General features: G+C 40.9%; 3 protein-coding genes across 5 annotated transcripts in view; 2 read left to right on the forward strand and 1 right to left on the reverse strand.

Annotated features, from left to right (window-relative positions):
- Positions 1-4,776, reverse strand: part of tbc1d32 (TBC1 domain family, member 32) — a gene marked incomplete at its 3' end in the record, with an annotated part of 71,566 nt that extends 66,790 nt beyond the window's left edge. Inside the window, exons 1-4 of the mRNA XM_071547230.1 lie at positions 4,732-4,776; positions 4,195-4,351; positions 2,513-2,677; positions 476-653 (exon numbers count right to left, since the gene is read on the reverse strand). Coding sequence (XP_071403331.1) covers positions 476-653; positions 2,513-2,677; positions 4,195-4,349 — 498 coding nt within the window. The remainder of the gene's footprint in view (positions 1-475; positions 654-2,512; positions 2,678-4,194; positions 4,352-4,731) is intronic.
- A 727-nt stretch (positions 4,777-5,503) lies between these two features.
- Positions 5,504-12,632, forward strand: hsdl1 (hydroxysteroid dehydrogenase like 1). 2 transcript variants are annotated; one of them, XR_011696961.1, is made up of 6 exons: positions 5,504-5,934; positions 8,122-8,567; positions 9,671-9,754; positions 10,599-10,733; positions 11,122-11,269; positions 12,538-12,632. XR_011696961.1 is itself a non-coding variant. In XM_071547234.1 (5 exons), exons 1-5 carry the CDS (start codon positions 5,715-5,717, stop codon positions 11,191-11,193), a joined length of 957 nt encoding a protein of 318 aa, XP_071403335.1. In that variant the 5' UTR covers positions 5,504-5,714; the 3' UTR covers positions 11,194-12,321. The 2 variants fall into 2 exon arrangements, 1 of the variants encoding a protein (XP_071403335.1); XM_071547234.1 differs by lacking the exon at positions 12,538-12,632 and having other exon boundaries at positions 11,122-12,321.
- Positions 12,633-15,553: 2,921 nt separating this feature from the next.
- Positions 15,554-17,742, forward strand: gja11 (gap junction protein, alpha 11). Of its 2 annotated transcripts, none has more exons than XM_071547231.1 (3): positions 15,554-15,744; positions 16,082-16,276; positions 16,923-17,742. In XM_071547231.1, exons 1-3 carry the CDS (start codon positions 15,562-15,564, stop codon positions 17,526-17,528), a joined length of 984 nt encoding a protein of 327 aa, XP_071403332.1. In that variant the 5' UTR covers positions 15,554-15,561; the 3' UTR covers positions 17,529-17,742. The 2 variants fall into 2 exon arrangements, with proteins under 2 accessions (XP_071403332.1, XP_071403333.1); XM_071547232.1 differs by having other exon boundaries at positions 16,082-16,267.
- The last annotated feature ends 1,797 nt before the right edge of the window (positions 17,743-19,539 follow it).

Below are 19,539 nucleotides of genomic sequence, written 5' to 3' on the forward strand. Positions count from 1 at the left end.
ACTAGAAGAAAAAGGGCAACAGCAAATTCATCGTTTTGAGAGATGATATCCACGTGTTTGTCATATTGTATTAACTCTGTTCTGTGTTGGCCTAAGAGTTGACATGCATGTGGCTCTTACTGTGACCAACTGGAAGTGCAGTAATGTAATCCAACATAAGAAAATAAAACCAACAGTACTGGCCGGTCCCATTCACATCTTTTGGTGAAACTACACAATTCATGGCGTTTGCCTCAACTAGACATCACTGGATGTACAGAATATGTCAACGCCATGATCTAAATCCATATTTCCATCAACATAAAAGTTAGAGATAAAGATTAAGATAAACCCGTGAAAAATGAAGACCTCTACAACTGTATTTAAGACATTTCAATCATTTTTAGGCCTGAAATTGAGATAATTCAACACTTTTTCAGACTTTTTAAGGACTTGCACATGCTGTTGTTTCCGTCAGTGCGTGTCCGTCACTCACCTGGTTGAAGGAGGAGTCGCTGTCGGAGCAGTTGTCGGGGTACTGGCTGTTGGACTGGCCGCGCTGCTTCTCGCGGTGCAGCTCCTCCTTCCGCAGCTGGTCCTCCTCGAACTTGTCGATTAAAGACTCCACCACCACGATCATGGTGTTCTTCAGGGCCTGCATCATCTGCTCGTATCTGTCGCGGAGAGAGAGAGAAAGTGCACTGAGTGTACCGTGAGTGAGAGAAATGGATTTGAGAGAGCGCTATCTGAGAGTGTACGAGTGTATGATTCAGAACCCAGCCGACACCGAGGCTCTGTGGTGATTCGTTTTACCAAAGAGCGCATGACGTGTGCTACTAAAGTGAAATATTAATGCTGCGTTCCATTCAATGTCAGGAATCGGAAATTCCCAGCTGGTCCAATTAAGTAAAACCAAGAGGAAAAACACTGACACCCAAGAGATTATGTTATTACATATGGCAATATAATAATATAACCTCTGGGTTAAGAAATCTTGCCGAGTTTCCTACTTGGAATTCTGACTTGAAAGGCCATTCCATTGCATTTTTCCTACTAGGAAGTCGGAATTGCCGACGTTTCGACACCCCTGGAACTCAGCATAAGGAGCACATGGAAAAGGTTTAGGATCTGGATCTATGAAAATAATTGAAAATGCCCATAACTATCAATATTGTGAAACTCAAGGGATACTAAGTGGCATCATTTACATTTAGGGGCATAAGCTACTAACATGGCAACATTGTTTGGTTTGAAAACAAGCAGGTTAGTGAAGTATTACGCAATTTCAATCAGGAAGACTACTTATCATTCATTCATTCATTCATGCTTTCTCTTTACCCAATCAGAGTTGGCGAACACTTTCCCTCTTTTTTTCCAGAGAACCAATCAGAGTTAGTCGTCACTTCCCTCTCTTTTTCAGAGAGCCAAACGTCTAAGTGACAGGAGTATAAACACGTCTGTAACAACGCATTATGTAATAACTCGACAAAATGTAATAGATGTTCACTTTATTATGTAATAACACCCGCATTTTGTAATAATCTGCTGCATTTTGTAATACACAGTCTCAATGCAATATGTAATAAATTTCCCTGCATTTTGTAATAAATTATTACATATTGCGGTGGTTATTACAAAATGCGGGAGTTGTACTATTTTATGATGAAAATGTTATAATACAGTGCATTATGTAATAACCATCTATGGTTCTTTCTATCATGGCTACTTGATAAGTAGTTTTTGCAAGTTAAAACTGAACTGTTTGTATATTAGAAATCCACTGCAGGTCAGTGTGTTGTTGGGCTTTATGCTGTGGTTGTTTTTCACTTCATTACTTCAATTCTATGAACCCTCAAGTACAGTTTCTATTAAGCTAAGGAATACAGTGACACTTAATGTAGTTTTGACCAATGAAAGATACTAATCTACTGAACTAATAGTTTCTTTTTTAAATTAATTTTGAGTCAGTATGATTCATGCTAGAATGCATAAAATAAACAATGATGTTACGGTGTTATTACATAATGCGTTGTTACACACGTCACCTACTATGCTATTCATACTTCCCAATCAGAGTTGGCGAACACACTCCCTCTTTTTTCCAGAGAGCCAATCAGAGTTAGTCGTCACTTCCCTCTCTTTTTCACCTATACTCACCTACTATGCTATTGTGCTACTCACAGATCTATGCTGTGTGCTGCTGTCATTCCAGTCGCTGTGCTTACCTTCGTCCCTCCTCCACCCCATCCCCACCAATGTCAGGGCTCCAGAGGAACTCCTCAGGGGGACGTCCTGATTCATCCCTACATTCATCCCGGGTGAATTCCTAACTAACTCCTCTATGGAGCTTACGCCAAAGTTTCCATCATGTTTCATGTCATGTATAAAGTTTTTCATTTGAGCATTCATCCTAGTCTCTCCTGATTGAATTACTTCTTTGAGGCTAGAGAGGCTAGACCTGTCTATTCCGTTTTTCGTGGATGACGGGTTGTTCTCGTCTCCGACTCTATCGTGTCCCGAGGTCTGTACTCACTCAGCTGACTCCCTGGTCCTTCGGGTGACGGCGTGGATCAGGGTGTCGTGACCTGAGCCGATGCCGTGCTGCGCGTCCCCTCTGGCCAAGTTCTCGGTCTCCTCCTCCACCACCGCTCCCAAAGAGCTCTCCACATACTGACGCAGGTACTTGACAAACTCATAACTGGTAATGGAAGGAGAGGCATGGCAGTTAGTAGGGTCAGACTGATATTTTGGGCGGATATTGGCCTTTTATTTAAAAAAAAAAAAAAAAAAAATTAGGTATCAGCCAGTCAGTGTTATCCACCTATGCTCTGATGGATATGATGCAGTTTCGCTTTTAGAGTTGGTCAATACTACACTCGTTGCCTATGAGAAGCCCTTATCCTGAATTTATTCTAATGCAACATTTTGATCAGATTTCACCTGAGTATGCATGGATATTATTATCACTATCATCCTGGGAGTTTCAGTGTTCCCATGGTCTAAATGCTGCTTCAGAGGCTGTTCCACACTGCCAAGAATACAATTCTGGGGGAAATACTGAATAACTTTTGAACATTTTCTGGCATGAAAATGGTCAAATGTAGAAATATTAAATATCAATCTGGTTGATATTTGGTTATTATGGTTGATATAACCATAGCAGTGGTGGAGAGTAACTAAGTACATTTACTCAAGTACTGTACTTAAGTACAATTTTGAGGTACTTGTACTTTACTTGAGTATTTCCATTTTATGCTACTTTGTATTTATACTCCATTTTAGAGGGAAATATTGTACTTTTTACTCCATTACATTTATTTCACAGCTATAGTTACTTTTCAGATCAACATTTTATATTTAAAACATTTGATCATCTTTATAAAATAACTATAAAATAGCACTGTTATAGATTAGACTACCCAAAAGTATAGCTAAATTGTTAAGATTAGCTTCACATTGACAACTTTAAAATGCTGCTTACATGTACAGTACTGTGCAAAAGTCTTAGGCACATGTAAAAGAAAAAAAAGTAAAGCGAAGATGCTTTCTAAAATAATTAAATGAAAAGTTTCTAAATATCAAAAAATGTACTAGAAAGAGCAGTCTACTGAGACACTAATGCAGAAAAAAATGAACAAATATCTAAGACACAATTTATATGAAAACTCTTGGGTGCCTAAGACTTTTGCACAGTACTGTACATGTATGTCAATAAATCAGTATTAATATTCCAATAATTTATGAAAAATATAACTCTCTAAATGGGGACAGTTTGCATAATGAGTACGTTTACTTTGATACTCTAAGTACATTTTGCTGCCAATACGTATGTACTTTTACTTAAGTAAGATTTTGAATGCAGGACTTTTACTTGTAATGGAGTATCTTTACATTGTGGTATTGCTACTTTTACTTAAGTAAAAGATCTCAGTACTTCTTCCACCACTGAACCATAGTCTTGGTTTCATCCAAGCTTAACAATATCAGCAGACTACTTACAGTACTCATACTGTGACAAACTGTGTACAACCTAATTACTGGACTGATTTAAGACTATATCAAGACTTGCACAATACTAGTAACCTGCTGATTCGCCTCCTTTACAGAAGTGTACAAATGCACACAAGTCACCAAGCTGGTTTCAAGTTACTGCGGAACCTCTGTGTGTCTGTCGGCCTGTTTTGTGTTGTGTTGGGTTGTGTTGTGTTGGGTTACTTGTGGAAGTTCTTGTCAGTCTCCTCCAGGTGAAGCAGGATCTCTTCGGCACATTCCACGGATGGAGCACCGGAGATCCTGTCCTTGATGCTCTTCAGCAGCTGCCTGAGCAGGGACTGCAGCTCCACCTCGTCCTCAGCTGACAACTCAGACATTTCTGCAAAAAGGGAGAGAACAGGAATAGTTAACGTTAGCTTTTTTGGGCTTCACTGCCTGCAAATGTAGGGCAAATGTGTGTGGGTTGGGGGGTGACAGAAAATTCAGTTATCCCTGCCTAGTTAGCTTGGTGCAGCTAGCTAGCATATGACTTTAATTACGTCTAATGTCAACCAAGGCACGAGCTAACAAGAGTTTGACACATAACTTCTACGGCAGCAGGTGTGCTTGTGTTCGTTAATTTGGCTAACGCTAGCTAATGCGGCATTGTAACATACACGCAAAATGACAACATTTGCGGCCATATTGGAAAACTAAACAACACACTTCTGCAAAAACAACTAAACAAGATATCATACGCGGTACATTATAACTCCAAACCTTTGTTTTTGTGCTGAATAACCGCTTTTCAGCCAGGTACCATTTTGCCCGGACTTGCTACTGTGACAGCCCCGTCTCTATGGAAACCTGCATCCAGCGTTAACTGCGGTGCATTGTGGGACGGTCAAACAAGAGCAATGTGCGTTCATGTACTCTCGGAAATATCACTTGAACTGCACATGAAAGACCCAACAAAGTAGGAGATATGACTGGGGAATATCTGTGACAGTGGTTGCCGAGGTGTGACGTTTAGGGAGTGGAGAGCATGGCTGATACGCATTTTATCCTCTCCATTCTGCACAACTTGGTACTGCTCTACTGCTTGATTTCTCTAATAAAAACAGCCACAGCCACAAAAAAGCTACTTTTTCTGGTGTCCATATTGTTATGATTTCCCGACCAAAAGCACTTGAATGCGTGATAAGGCTTATCTATGGTTGCTGAGCTCAGAAGTAAGACATTTCCCAGGCTTGATTTGCTGTAAAACATTAATTTAAATGTATCACTTACTAAGTGCATGTGTGTGCAAAAAAGGCTGATCAGAAGCAGCCAGCGTTTACAGAAAATTCGTGTCACGGGGAAAATGACGGCTTCAAACGAGTTGGCGTGAACGCGCGAACATTTCCAAGTTGTTGCTTTGCCGTAATACGCGTTCCGACGGTTTTCCCCATGGGTCCTTGAACGCAGCATCCCGCCCATGTAAACTTCTGGCAACATTGTCACGTGACTCTCCATGTTTTGGTCGTCTCTCCGGGATTGTCCACCTGCAGAAACGTCAGGTTTATCGGATATTTGCTTATGTACTGGGGGAAAAGTCGCTATGTAGAAACAACAAAATGTTTCATGTGTATGTCTTAGTTGCTAGCTAATGTTACGGTTTGAAATTACGCGGTTAATTGACCGGTTCGGCTTTTTAGAGCGCAAGCTACAGTAGCTAACTTGTCACATCAGCTAAGCAACAACCCGACCAGTCATTGTCGGCTATGGCGGCTGTTGACAGCTTTCAGTTTTTGTACAGAGAAATTGCTCGGTCATGCAGTTCCTACGTTGAAACCCTGGCCCTGGTCGGCGCCCTGTACACGGCCAGCAAAGCGGTCGTCCTACTGAGAGACTGCTACATCTTAGTCAAGGTGCATTTCTTCCCTAGAATGATCCAAGGCAAGAAGCTGGCCCAGCGCTTTGGTGAATGGGCTGTCGTGTATGGTAAGGACCGCAGCAGGTTTTGCAACAACAGAAACACTAAAAATGCGTCGTGCCATAGTTGTAATGAATAGAAGGGAACGTGTTTTTATAATTCAAATATAACCTAGACCAGTGGTTCTCAACGTGGGGTCCGGGGACCACCAGGGGTCCTTGAGGGAGGTTCCAGGGGGTCCCCAGCAAACCGATGACTTGTTAAACTTAAGCATTTCATTTACACTAAGTTAGAGAATGTAGAAGAATGACTATTTTGATCATAGTTTCACTGTTATCTCTCTATCTACAATACAGATAGTCATGGAATTCTGGACAAAATCATATCTAACAAAATAACATATTCTCAGATTTAGGTCCAAGAGACAAAATCTCATTAAATGGGGGTCTGTAGCCCTAATGTGGACTAAACTAGGGGTCCTTGATATGGAAAAGGTTGAGAATCACTGACCTAGACCTTAGGATAGTACATCTTCTTGTGCCTGTATTTATTCTGTTGCCACCAGCCAGAAATACTGCTACACCAAAACATTGGTAACCTGTTGTTGGTAATCATCATATGGCAAACACAGCACTAATATGAACAAAATCAATACTTCCAGAAAAGCACTCATTTGTGTTTTCCCCTCATATAAATTGCATGAGTTTGATATAACTTATGATAATGTATACTATGTATTTACGCCATAAATGTTTATGTTAGCCTGAGTTCAGGTGGGTTTACCCTCCATTACATCCCTGAATGCCACTAAATGCATAATGTCATAATTGTCATAATTAATGTGACAGAAGGGAAAGATTCAGATCTAACATATACTTTCTTAGAGTATCACATCTTCTTTCTGCTTGTCTTTATTCTGGTATTCACTGGAATAATCACAAGTATAATTTGACAGTTGAAAGCATTCCTCCTGCTTTTTCACACTTAACACACATTCACTTAGTAATGATACAGCAAGCAGTGGTGTCCTGCCATGGCATTTTAAGAGTAGTGATGACAAAATAACTAATCATTTATAGTAGTATTTACATCTGAAAGCTTAGGTGAACGGTATTTTCTAGTAGTATTTACCATTTGAAAGCTGAGGTGAACAGTATTTTCTAGTAGTATTTACCATTTGAAAGCTGAGTGAACAGTATTTTCTAGTAGTATTTACCATCTGAAAGCTGAGTGAACAGTATTTTCTAGTAGTATTTACCATTTGAAAGCTGAGGTGAACAGTATTTTCTAGTAGTATTTACCATCTGAAAGCTGAGGTGAACAGTATTTTCTAGTAGTATTTACCATCTGAAAGCTGAGTGAACAGTATTTTCTAGTAGTATTTACATCTGAAAGCTTAGGTGAACAGTATTTTCTAGTAGTATTTACCATCTGAAAGCTGAGTGAACAGTATTTTCTAGTAGTATTTACCATCTGAAAGCTGAGTGAACAGTATTTTCTAGTAGTATTTACATCTGAAAGCTTAGGTGAACAGTATTTTCTAGTAGTATTTACCATCTGAAAGCTGAGTGAACAGTATTTTCTAGTAGTATTTACCATCTGAAAGCTGAGTGAACAGTATTTTCTAGTAGTATTTACATCTGAAAGCTGAGGTGAACAGTATTTTCTAGTAGTATTTACCATCTGAAAGCTGAATGAAAAGTATTCTCTAGGAGTATTTACATCTGAAAGCTGAGTGAACAGTATTTTCTAGTAGTATTTACCATCTGAAAGCTGAGTGAACAGTATTTTCTAGTAGTATTTACCATCTGAAAGCTGAGTGAACAGTATTTTCTAGTAGTATTTACCATCTGAAAGCTGAGTGAACAGTATTTTCTAGTAGTATTTACATCTGAAAGCTGAGGTGAACAGTATTTTCTAGTAGTATTTACCATTTGAAAGCTGAGGTGAACAGTATTTTCTAGTAGTATTTACCATCTGAAAGCTGAGTGAACAGTATTTTCTAGTAGTATTTACCATCTGAAAGCTGAGTGAACAGTATTTTCTAGTAGTATTTACCATCTGAAAGCTGAGGTGAACAGTATTGTGTCTCCTGTGTCTCCTGTATTTCCCATATGACGTGAATGCAGAAATAGACTGACCTAATTACAAACCTAAATCTACCCATTTGAGGCCATGCCGATGTTGCCATGCAGCAGTTAATGCTTCCTGACCCGACTTCGCCTCACGAACCGTGATCCTCTTTCCCCTGTCAGGTGCGTCCGAGGCTTTAGCTAAAGCCTACGCGGAGGAGCTCGCCAGGCAGGGCATCAGCATCCTCTTCGTCAGCCAGGACCACGTCACCGTCCGAGACACCGCCGCCTCCCTCTCTCAGAGCTACGGGGTGGAAACCGTGGTGGTGGTCGCCGACGTCACCCTGGGCCAGGCGGCCGGCAAGCCCGTCCGGGACGCCCTGAGGGGGAAGGACGTGGGCTTCCTGGTGAACTGCGTGGACGAGTCCTCGGCTTTCCCCCAGAGCCTGATCGAAATGTCCGAGCAAGCCCTGCTGGACATGGTGAACAAGAACGTCGCGGCCGCCACCCTGATGACCAGGCTGGTGCTGCCGGTGATGGTGGAGCGCAGCAGGGGGGCCGTGGTCAACATATCGTCGGGCGCCTGCTGCCGACCCTTGCCCGGGAGAGTGGCGCTCACCGCCTCCGCTGTGAGACGACGCACTAATAGAATTTCATATTCAGAATTCAGAATTTAACAGAGTTTCTTGGGGCTTAAATGCACACCCACAGCCCCGATATGTGCCGGTCTCTCATGTATGGAGGGAACGTCATGCCAAAAATGTATCAGCAATTATGCGTACCTGACTGAACATGACTTAAGACCTTTTATGAATCATTAGAATAGTGGTTCTCAACGTAGGACCACCAGGGGTCCTTGAGGGGGTTCCAGGGGGTCCCCAGCAAATTGATGAATTGTTAAACTTCACCATTATTTCATTTACAAGAAGTTAACACAATTAGAGAATGTAGAAGAATGACTGTTTTGATCGTAGTTTCTCTGTAATCTCTCTACCTACAATACAGATAGTCATGGAATTCTGGACAAAATCATATCTGACAATACAAATATTCTCAGATTTGGGTCCGAGAGACAACATCTCATCAAATGGCGGTCCGTGGCCCTAATATGGACTAAATTAGGAGTCCTTGATATGAAAAAGGTTGAGAATCACTGCATTAGAAGACACCAAGCAGCACTTTATTTCGATAGAATTTCAACTTTTATAACTGGACTGCTTGTTATTCCCACAATCCCACAAGTACACCATAGAGGGCAGTAGCGTGAAATGTGAACCGATTCTAAACATTGAAATTTTATTGAAATAAAAAAAGTGCCATTTGGTGGATCGTTTGTATGCCGCATTAACCAGTAGACACTAAGGATTCCTAAATGATCTTAAGGTATGGTCTACCACGTATGTACCTTCTCCGATAAGCAAGGCAGCATTAAATAGCATTTGGATTTGGTGGGAAATTGCTTTACGGCACAAAATAGATTCAATAAAACTCTTTAAAACTGCCTCGCTTATTGTCAAACACACATACATCATCGAACATGACTGAAGAGCTTTTCCAGATACAATCCAATCCAGCATTTCAGAACATTTCAGCTTATAATACTGGTTCAAGTTTTTCTCTCTCTTCCACTTCTTCTGTCCAGTACACACAAACATAATCACAAACACTCACACTGTTGCAACTGTATCTTTTACATCATAACGTCTTTGCCCTTTCCTTTCCTGTCCTCCAGGGTTACCTGGATCATTTCTCGAGAGCTCTTCACCTCGAGTACGGCTGCAAGGGGATCTTCGTCCAAAGTCTGATTCCTTTCCAGGTAAGCTACCTGCTATCACTATTTACGAGTATAGGGCAGCAATATAGCAGTACTGAGATCTTATATAATACATACAGATGCAGCTGATTAAAATGTAGAGCAATGTGGAGTAGATGGTCAATCAGTTTTTTTTGCCGTCTCTTCAGTGTTTTTATTACCTCCGCCAAGGAGGTTATGTTTTTGGTGCCGTTTGTTTGTCTGTTTGTTTGTCTGTTAGCAGGATTACGGAAAAACTACTGGCCCGATTTTCATGAAACTTCGTGGAAGGGTGTAGCATGGGCCAAGCAGGAACCCATTAAATTTTGGAGCGGATCCGGATCCGACTCACGAACAAGCAATAATAGCACGAACCTTGGCGGAGGTCTGCACTCTCCGAGTGCCCTTCTAGTTTGGATTGTGGAACCTTTAAAGAAATGGTTCATCCAAAAATCAAAATTCTGTCATCATCTCCTCCCCCTCATGCCAGTTGAAACACAGGTGAAGTTTGTCCATATAAAACACAGGGAGGCTGCCAGCACAACTATGTAGCAGCCTTCTCCAAAACAACTGAAGTCAATGGGGACCAGTTTTTTAGATTCCAAAAAGAGCAAAAAAAATGACCATAAAATTACTCCATACAGCTCGTGCAGCATAATCCAAGTGTTCTGAAGCCAAACGATCACACAGTGACTGGAAAAGACCTGTATTTACACCATTATTTAGCAGTTGTGCGTTTACTTGAATCTTTCCCACTTCTGTGTTTCCACCGCTACGCATAGGTCTATGTCACACAAACCGAAAGAACCCATACCCTGAGCGTAAATCACAGTCAGTTGCTTGACAGTATGTGTACACATGTACCCAGGTAGCCTCAAGTGAACGATCATCATCATCGGTGGACGGCTGGCTGGTACCGAAGCCGGAGGTGTACGCTCGCCATGCCGTCTCCACCCTGGGCATTTCTCATAGGACCACCGGCTACTGGCCTCACACACTGCAGGTTGGTACAACTACTAATGTCCAAGTAATGCGTAACAGCCGTGTATCTACAGGCGTTCGGTTCGGTGTCCGAAAAGTCCGCAATCGTAGGAAAATCGCTCCTTTTTGTTAGGGAGGAGGGGGGCCATCTGCAAATGTCTGGAAGTTGGAGCGATTTTGCTACGATTCCAGACTTTTCAGACACCCTGTGTACTAAAGTTACTGAGAAATACCATTCCGTGTAATACAAAGGAATACCGGAATCACAGGGAAAAGTTCCTGTCCGAGAATCAAGAGTCAAAAACGAGAAAATCAAACGTATCTTAAGTCGTAAAATGCCTAGTATTTCATTTCTTTGACCATCTCGTTCTCTCTCTGTCTCTGTTCTTCGGTCTTTACCTCCTTTACAGTACGGACTGATGAGGTGCATTCCGGAGTGGATTTGGGTGCTGGGATCCCGCGCGCTCCTCAGCTCAAGCTAAGAGCTCGCTTCTCCCCCCTTTCACCGGGACAGGCCGACCCCCAGCTACTGGCTCTTCCAAGCGCTGGAGTCTCTCGGTAGAATTTTAGTTTCTTTTGCCAGTAGTTTTATAATGGGTCTATTTGTCGAACTCTCAGGTTCTGTTGAGGTTTGCATTAGTCACAAGACGTTGCGCTGCTATTGATTCAGTTTCCCCTTTTTCAAGTTATCTAATACTATGAGATTTGGCTGAATTAATGAACGCCACTGGTTAAATACTCACATTTATTGTATTGTATTCCAGGGGGTCCCCTTCGCAATTAAAGGATAATTCCGGTTATTTTTCAACCTGGGCCTTATTTGCCCAGCCATTATGAACGATTGATTGTGTTCAAAATTTCATTACTTGCTTCACTGTAGAGCGTTCATACTGTAGCGCTGCTGTCCCAATACACACACAAACAAGGGGATTTAGGCATGAACACACAGGGTCACAGACAGACATGATCATGTATGATAAATCCTATGTATTTATTGTTGTATTGATGTGGAAAAAGTTGCATATTGCAGCTTTAACGTCAGGTTTAAATGTAACCCAGCTAAATCATATCTTGACCCACGTTCAGATTCGAAACGCACGTTAACGGCAGGTGGAAAGGACGCCATTTTAAGGTTTGGAGACGAAATCCGAACAGCTTTTCGTAACGCGAGTATGGCTTTAGACAATACCAAGAGGTGCCAGTCGGTTGTCATACATTCTGAAAGAAATGTTTACAGCAAACGATTGTGCGGTGGCGAATGTGTGCGAGTGTGCAGGTACAGCTTGAGGTGGATGAGGCTCAGCTGTTCCGAGAATATAAGTAAGAGTGAATTTGAAATGCACTGATGTGAGATTGTGACGGGGTTCTGTTTTGCTTTGTTGAGAAACTAAGGAAGAGCTACATATATTTAGCCACTGTTTTAAAAAATAACTTATTTGTGTTGAACTTTGACCATGCTTTAGATGCATTCCTGTGCTGCCTGTGTTGAATGATTGCTGAAACCTATTATAAACATATTAAGATATTGTACTCATCATAGTTATAAGTTATCGGTTGTGACTCAAAGATAATATGTATCATCATACCACTAAGTAGAGCAATAAAACGATTCCTCCTTCACCACAAATAACTGTCGTTTTTTATTTTGATTAATTTATGATCTGCAAAATGTAACTCTATATTTGAATCGTAGCATAACAGCCCTGCCTGACACTGAAATATCTCTTTTAGAAGGACAGTCCTTTATCTGACTTGTGGGTGTTCGGGTTTCCTGCGTATGATATGAGGTGTTGACTCTGTTCCATATGTTTTTTTTCTCTTGAAAGTCAGGACGGTGTCAATCATTCACGTCCAGGAACAGCCATCCAGTGGCCCTTCCGATCGACGGGGTCAGAGGCTGTTTGTAAACCTGGTGAAAACGCGAGGGGCGGTCGGCCGTCAACGCACACGGTGCTGAGCAAACAAAAAAGAATGGTAAAGAAAGAGTGATACAGTTTGGATTTTGGAAGGAATCAAACCCCAAAAGTAGAATCCATAAAAAGGTATAGAAAAAGGTATTTGCACAATTGCCAAACAAGAAGACAGACAACGATATGGCAAAAAATGTGCAAAGGATACACCTACAATTGAAGAGTTCTATACCAAAAATGCTATTTATCCATTTTGTTTCCTGTTGTTTATCATTTCGTATTGCATCTATTGCATGGAGGATCCACTCTATAGAAGCATTACAATTACAAATACAATTACGAATACATAGGTCTACTATCATTTAATTTGTTTTAATTTAGTTCTGTCAATGATTTGTAAGATTAGGTGTCACTTTTTCCAAGTAGTGGATATCTCATTTTGGGACAAAACTCAATACAGTAAATGTTTTGTTCTTCAGATGATTTTTCTACACATGCAAATACATTTAATATCCAAATAGCAGGTAAATACCAGCTTAATATCCACATTTTAACACAGCACAGGTGTATTTTTGTTTTATTCTGAATATTAAATGCTGAAATAAAGGAAATGCAAATTAGAAGAGGATGAAACAAGAGGGCTTGTCAGACACCTGGGTTGTAGGTCAAATGGTTTAGATGTGTTTCGTATCTACCAGCCAGTCACATTCAGTGTCGGGACGGGAAGTTTGTTGTGGATAAGGATGGGTGTCCTTCCAGATAACATGCAGAAGGAACAATGAGAGGAGGAAAACTCCTTTCTCACTTTCTCTTTCCGTCGTCCTCCTGAAGCATCACTCTCTTCATCTGCTTTATTTTTTTCTCTGAGGGTTCGTTCACTGGTGAGTTTGATATTAAAACAACCGATCTATGCATTATGACATTTACCTCACTACAAAAGTTAACTGATGCTGCACACGGACCAGAAATGTTACGAAATTCTAAATGTAAAATGACAGTCAGTGCTCATCGACTGCATATGTTTGTAGATTTATGGAATATGTTGGAATATGAATGATATTGTCAAAGATTGAAGAGGTAGAGGTATTGAAGAGGACTGAAGAAGTGTAATATTTGATAGAAATTATAAATGTGTAATGCCATGTGTAGTTCTCATCAGTGTGAATGTATACAGTTAACAGAAGTTCAAAATGTGGACTAATGGCAGTAATTAGATGTGCTAGCAAGTGACTTTGCTAATCAAACAGTACAAAGTCTTTTTCAACATAATTTATTTTCTATAGCTGTTGGAAGATTCACAAATCATTGATACTAAATATTGAAAGATAAAAAAACTAAAATTGTTATTGCATTCATTTAATCGATCTCTCTAGGAGTCAACTGTGCCACTAATAATGCAGTAAAATATTTATAGTAGTCTCCATGTAATAATCTAGTACTTTTCAAAACACATGATTAAAAAAACATAAAATCAACAGTGTAAGCAATAAAATGTAAGGCAGAAAAGCAAGGTAAGAATCATAAAAGGGAGATCAAAAAGGATAAATAAAAAATAAATCTAGCAAGTCTATAAAATTGAGTTTTAATAAGTTATTTAAAACGCTACAGATTTAGCAGCCTGATCTCAGGCAGGTTTTTCCATTTGTACGTCGTTGGGTGTAGATCACCATAACATCTCACATTCTTTGATTTAACATGTTTAATGGTGAGGTTGAACAAGGTTAAGTCCTTGGTTCCCAGCAGATTGGCCCAGTATGTTATGGAGACTTCAAATCAGCAGTCAGGGTCTCCATCAGTAAACTCACACTGGCCTACAAGAAATGATAAAGTTGGGCCTTGAAAGAGTCTGTAAGGTCTGACCTCCACCACTACACTATGATATGAGGTTTTTTCATAACTCATACACTAAATATACTTTGCGAGTTTGTCTTGGGTTTGCAGTGATTTCATATAATTATACAAATTCAATATAGCATGGCCTATCACAGAATGTTATTTTTCAGAAAATAAAATTTTGAAATTAAGTACTTGTTACTACACAGCAGTACATCTAATTGGACTCCTTAGGAATCCTAGTATTCACTTCAGAATGGCAACCAAATACCTAATGAAGCAAAAACCATAGCTACAATCTTTTTGAACAGTTATAATGAATACTGGGCCAAAATAGAGTTCAGATGTTTCAAGATGAATTGGTGCTTTCCTAGCCTCACACACTAGACTGTCTTCCAAGTTGATTACTCACAAGATAGTCTGCCTTGTGAGAGTACTGTGCTTGAAGGTGCTATATGTAGCATTATGAAGTATCAATATATTATTGTCGAATTAATTGTGATATGTTAAAATAATTACTGTAAACAAATGAGACTGTGGTCGAGACAACTTTCCCATAAGCCCCGTTGCTTCCTGCCCCTCCTCCCTGAAGAGGATGGAGGTGGAACATGTTGGAAGTGATTTTTCCATCAACCTTTCACTCCTTCCACCATCTTCCATTGCCAGAAACTGTGAAAGCTTAGCTCCGTTTGTGCTGGAAGAACAGCGCCCTCTTCCTGTTTTGTGCCGCAAAGCAGTATTCCCTCGTGCCATAAAGCAATACAGCAGATTTCCTGCCAAATCTGACCCCGGTGGTAAACAATGTAAATTGCACTACAGAGGCCAGTAGAGGCCGGCAATCCTCTCAGCAGTTTGTTTACAATAATTACACTGTCTCAAAATTAATTGGGAAATGATTTATTAATGTTAAAATGCTACGCACACCACATTTAGTCCAGTATTCAACAAAATGAAAACAATACATCTTTTACAAAATATGTTCATCGTACTTTAAACGATAAAATATGACTTTGCTGTGTTTTCTCGTTCAGCAGCAGGTAACGCAAGCATCCCTTCAGAGATTGCAGTATTAGACAGTGTTGCCTGTGTGTGAGTTTGCAGAGTGTAATGATTTGTTTTCCTTCTTCCTCTCTACAGCAGGCAGTACAACTGGCGACGGAAATGGGTGAATGGGATCTGCTGGGTCGCCTGCTGGATAAAGTGCAGAGCCACTCCACAGTCATCGGCAAAGTCTGGCTCACAGTGCTGTTTGTCTTCCGCATCTTGGTCCTGTGCGCCGGCGCTGAGAAGGTCTGCTCGTATATTCACTGTCTCAAACACATTTCTGTCCTGTAGGGAAAAAATGCAGTTCGGGGTAATGAAGTATTGAAGGGGCTTATCGCCGTTTTTCCAGTAAGACCAGTAAGAATTATAACAACATCGACATTTCTCTGGATAGGGAGTGTCTTCAAATGCCAATGGGCGGGGAGTTGTTGTTTCCAAAACAGAGTACGGAAATCCAGAAATCTCAGCACCTGGCCAAGTAATCGTTGAGTACTTTTAACTCGACACCCCGGCAGGCATTTGACAGATGAGGTTCTGAGCATTTCTAACCATCTCCTCTTTAATCGCAACTCATCTCGTCTAGGTGTGGAGCGACGAGCAATCCGACTTTGTCTGCAACACTAACCAGCCGGGTTGTGAGAACGTCTGCTACGACCTCGCCTTCCCCATCTCTCACGTCCGCTTTTGGGTTCTCCAGATCATCTCTGTGGCGACGCCGACGCTGCTTTACCTCGGTTATGTCCTCCATGTGATCCACACTGAGAAGAAGGTGACTGCAGTAGGTGTAACACACGGAACCTTGTAAACCTCTTTCTGTTTGGTTTGAATGGTAAATGGTTGGTTTGTGGGGCACCCTGCACCCGCAGTGGCAAAAGTACTGGTCAGGTATTGCTTCTAGAAATCCTGTTAGAACTTTTTTTTTTGCGTGTTTGACCAATTAACGTAGTACAGTATTGTACTGTGCTAGGCATTTGTGTATTTTTTTGTTTATTGGTCCCAGATTAGGGTGCGAGCGTTTGATGCCACCACTTTTGACACAACAGAAAGAAGCCAGAGCAATGGTCACAACCATTATGATTAGTGGTTTTGCTTGACATCTTTATTGACGTCTCTATTTGAAGGAGAGGAATCATGGGACAATGTAGATTACTTGAGACTATGGTTCATACTTACCTTTAAATACTTTTGTGGCAGGCTTGGCAGCTAACATCACCAATCTTCTTTGAGGAATCTAGCTTTTATCAACTTTTGCACAGATGTCATTGGTCAGCGTTTCAACTGGAGCGAAACCCTCAGTTGGGTCCATCCTGCTCCATTCGCCTCCTTCCATACATTCCGTGCCCAAACGTAGGGTAAGTGTGAGGTTCTTCAGCTTACTGGATAATGTCTAACTCTGTCTTCTTGTCTTGTCTCACCAATCCAAGGTCAGGGAGAGGATGAAGAAGCAGGCGGAGTTGGATGACCAAGCCAATCTCTTCCTTCGGAGGGGTTACAAAGTTCCCAAGTACAGCAACAGCAGTGGCAAGGTCAGACTCCGTGGACGTCTTCTCCGCAGTTACGTCCTCCATCTAGTGGCCAAGATTCTCCTGGAAGTTTTGTTCATCGTGGGTCAGTACTTTCTTTACGGCTTCACCCTCCAGACCCGCTACGTCTGCAGCCGCTTCCCCTGCCCTCACCAGATAGACTGCTTCCTGTCCAGGCCCACGGAGAAATCGGTCATTATCTGGTTCATGCTGGTAGTAGCGGTGGTCTCCCTCTTCCTCAGCCTGGTGGAACTGCTCTATCTGTGTGTGAAAGCTGTGAAGGAGTGTCTGGCGAGGAGGCAGGACTACACCGTCACCGCAGTGACACCTCCGGTTTCGGAAAGGAAGGCCTTTAAGAACCGGGACCAGGTGATCCAGAACTGCGTCAACCTAGAGCTGGAGCTCCAAGGACGAAAGTTAGGGGTGAACGGGGTCGCGGGCGGAGTGAACGGAGTTGCTAAGAGCGTGTCGTCTGAGGACAACAACATGGGGGAGGTCCAAATCTGAAGCACAGAGGCACTGATAGGTGGCCCACTTCCCCAGACTTATAGTATCTGTGTGCTTTGGATTTTGGGGAGGAAAGGGGTGTGTTTATGGGTAGATGGAGTGAGAGGGGTAGTCAGCTTCTGTAAACAGGACATAATCACACGCAAAATGTTGCTTGCAATGACTTAAAGTGATAAATCATGTTATCTGACAGTTGTAACTTTTGTGACAGACTTACCCATAATCTCAATGTTATTGATGGATTTTTGCTTAAAAGTACTCCTGTCATGCCTTTTAAACAATGTAATACTATCATTTTGATTCAATAAACATCTTGTGCTCAAGGTGCGGACCCTGTCAACATTTAATTTTGTTGGAATCCTGGTATCATGCATTTGCACTGTACACAGAGATCTTTTTCAGATGATGTAAAAAAAAAAAAAAAGTTATTTTATTGTCATATGCACAGAGAAAACTCTGTATTTACCAGCTGTTTGGACCGCTGTGCATTGGGGATAGCACTCATATCTACTTCATACTTAAAAGATGTTAAACTACTAGTTGAGCTACCCTGGGGAAATCTAGTTTGTCAAACCAAAACAACACTGGAAAGGAGATTAACAGTACATCAAAAGATAGTCTGCATCCAAAATACATGGTAGACCTTGTGAAAATTCACCTGGAAGATCAAGAAGGCTGTTTCCAGTGTTTTGTGTTTTTTTTTCTCCTAGACTATCCAGTTATAACAAAGCCAATGAATTACATTGTACAAAATGCAGTGTTTCAACGAATTTTAAATATGAGCTTTAATTATCCTGGTTTTAAAATTGATAATGATGCCTGTTACACTCCTTTCCAAGCATTCAAAGACATTTAACACAGAAAGATCCAACCCTAACCCTATCCAGACACCGTGATACTGAACACCTGTCAATTATTACACATTTGTCCTTTTAGTCCTGTATTTTTTCAACTTTTTCCGCTCCCATTTGCTGACGAGGGCAACGTGACAGCAAAGCCAGATGTGAGTTACGCAATGTGACCCTTCATCAGTGTCCACACTCGCCACACAAAAAACTCCAAGGGCCAACCTCTGTTAGTGATCTGTCCAAGTCACACACAGTTCTTTCTGACAAGTGATAAGGTAAGATGCAGCAATTTCTGTTCTCTACTCACATATACACAGATAATTGATCATTTGAAGGGGGAAAAAATAATTGAGTGTATGTTTACCTGTAAAGAACACCGTACAGAATGTATATAAAATTGTCAAGAAATGGGTTTTTTTTAACTTTATTTCTGTATAAAATTGATGGGTAACTGCTGATGTTTTGCCCTTGAATGTTAATTTCATTACTTTCTCGTTAGTATAATTAATTCCCAATTATGAATCACATTGCTTGTCATGTTTTATTTTATTCAGTGTTGCTCAAAAATCACATTGTACCGTATGAAAAAATGCTCACTGCATTTGAATGAGAATTAGAATTTTGCTATGAGAGATATTACTGTAAGCTTTTTTAAGTTTTATTCACCCAGGGAAGGCTCTTTTTCTGTTGTTTTATCACAATAAATAGCAATCTAATTTTAGCTATGGCTCATTGGTATAATGCCTCCGTGTCTTTGTTCCAAAACTCTGATTAATAATTATTTTTGGAAAATATTGACTGACTGACTCTGAATCTGATGTCTCCTTCCTGTTCACAAACGAACAAGTCATTACCCCATTTATTTCAATTATACAGAACAATGAGTCATTTTCTTCCTGCGGCAGGTTATTGACTGAATACTAAGTGGTTGGTTCATGTTTCAGTTAATGTGTGGCTCTCGCTCTCCCTCTTGCTGACTTAAATCCTTGCTACTTGCAGTACATCCTTACTACTTCTGTTTAACGTGTTTATACAGTATGTGATACTCCTACTATAGGGCCAAATAATGTCGCGTTCACGTCAGGTCAGATTTATCGTAAATACAAGTTGCGGCCTGGGGGAAAAATGTTCACGCCAACCCTGAGTGGTCATTGCAACTACGA

Source organism: Centroberyx affinis, unplaced genomic scaffold (genome assembly GCF_046629955.1).
Source record: "Centroberyx affinis isolate AG114_WGS23_722 - 3 ecotype Tasmania unplaced genomic scaffold, CSIRO-AGI_Caff_v1 ptg005735l_1, whole genome shotgun sequence".
Classification (NCBI taxonomy): Eukaryota; Metazoa; Chordata; class Actinopteri; order Beryciformes; family Berycidae; genus Centroberyx; species Centroberyx affinis.

Coding starts and splice junctions, on each gene's coding strand:
- gja11 (XM_071547231.1), top strand. CDS start 15,562: ATGATTTGTTTTCCTTCTTCCTCTCTACAGCAGGCAGTACAACTGGCG. Junction 15,745..16,081: donor TGTGCGCCGGCGCTGAGAAG/GTCTGCTCGTAT, acceptor CATCTCGTCTAG/GTGTGGAGCGACGAGCAATC. Junction 16,277..16,922: donor CTGAGAAGAAGGTGACTGCA/GTAGGTGTAACA, acceptor CACCAATCCAAG/GTCAGGGAGAGGATGAAGAA.
- hsdl1 (XM_071547234.1), top strand. CDS start 5,715: ATGGCGGCTGTTGACAGCTTTCAGTTTTTGTACAGAGAAATTGCTCGG. Junction 5,935..8,121: donor TGAATGGGCTGTCGTGTATG/GTAAGGACCGCA, acceptor TTCCCCTGTCAG/GTGCGTCCGAGGCTTTAGCT. Junction 10,734..11,121: donor ACTGGCCTCACACACTGCAG/GTTGGTACAACT, acceptor CCTCCTTTACAG/TACGGACTGATGAGGTGCAT.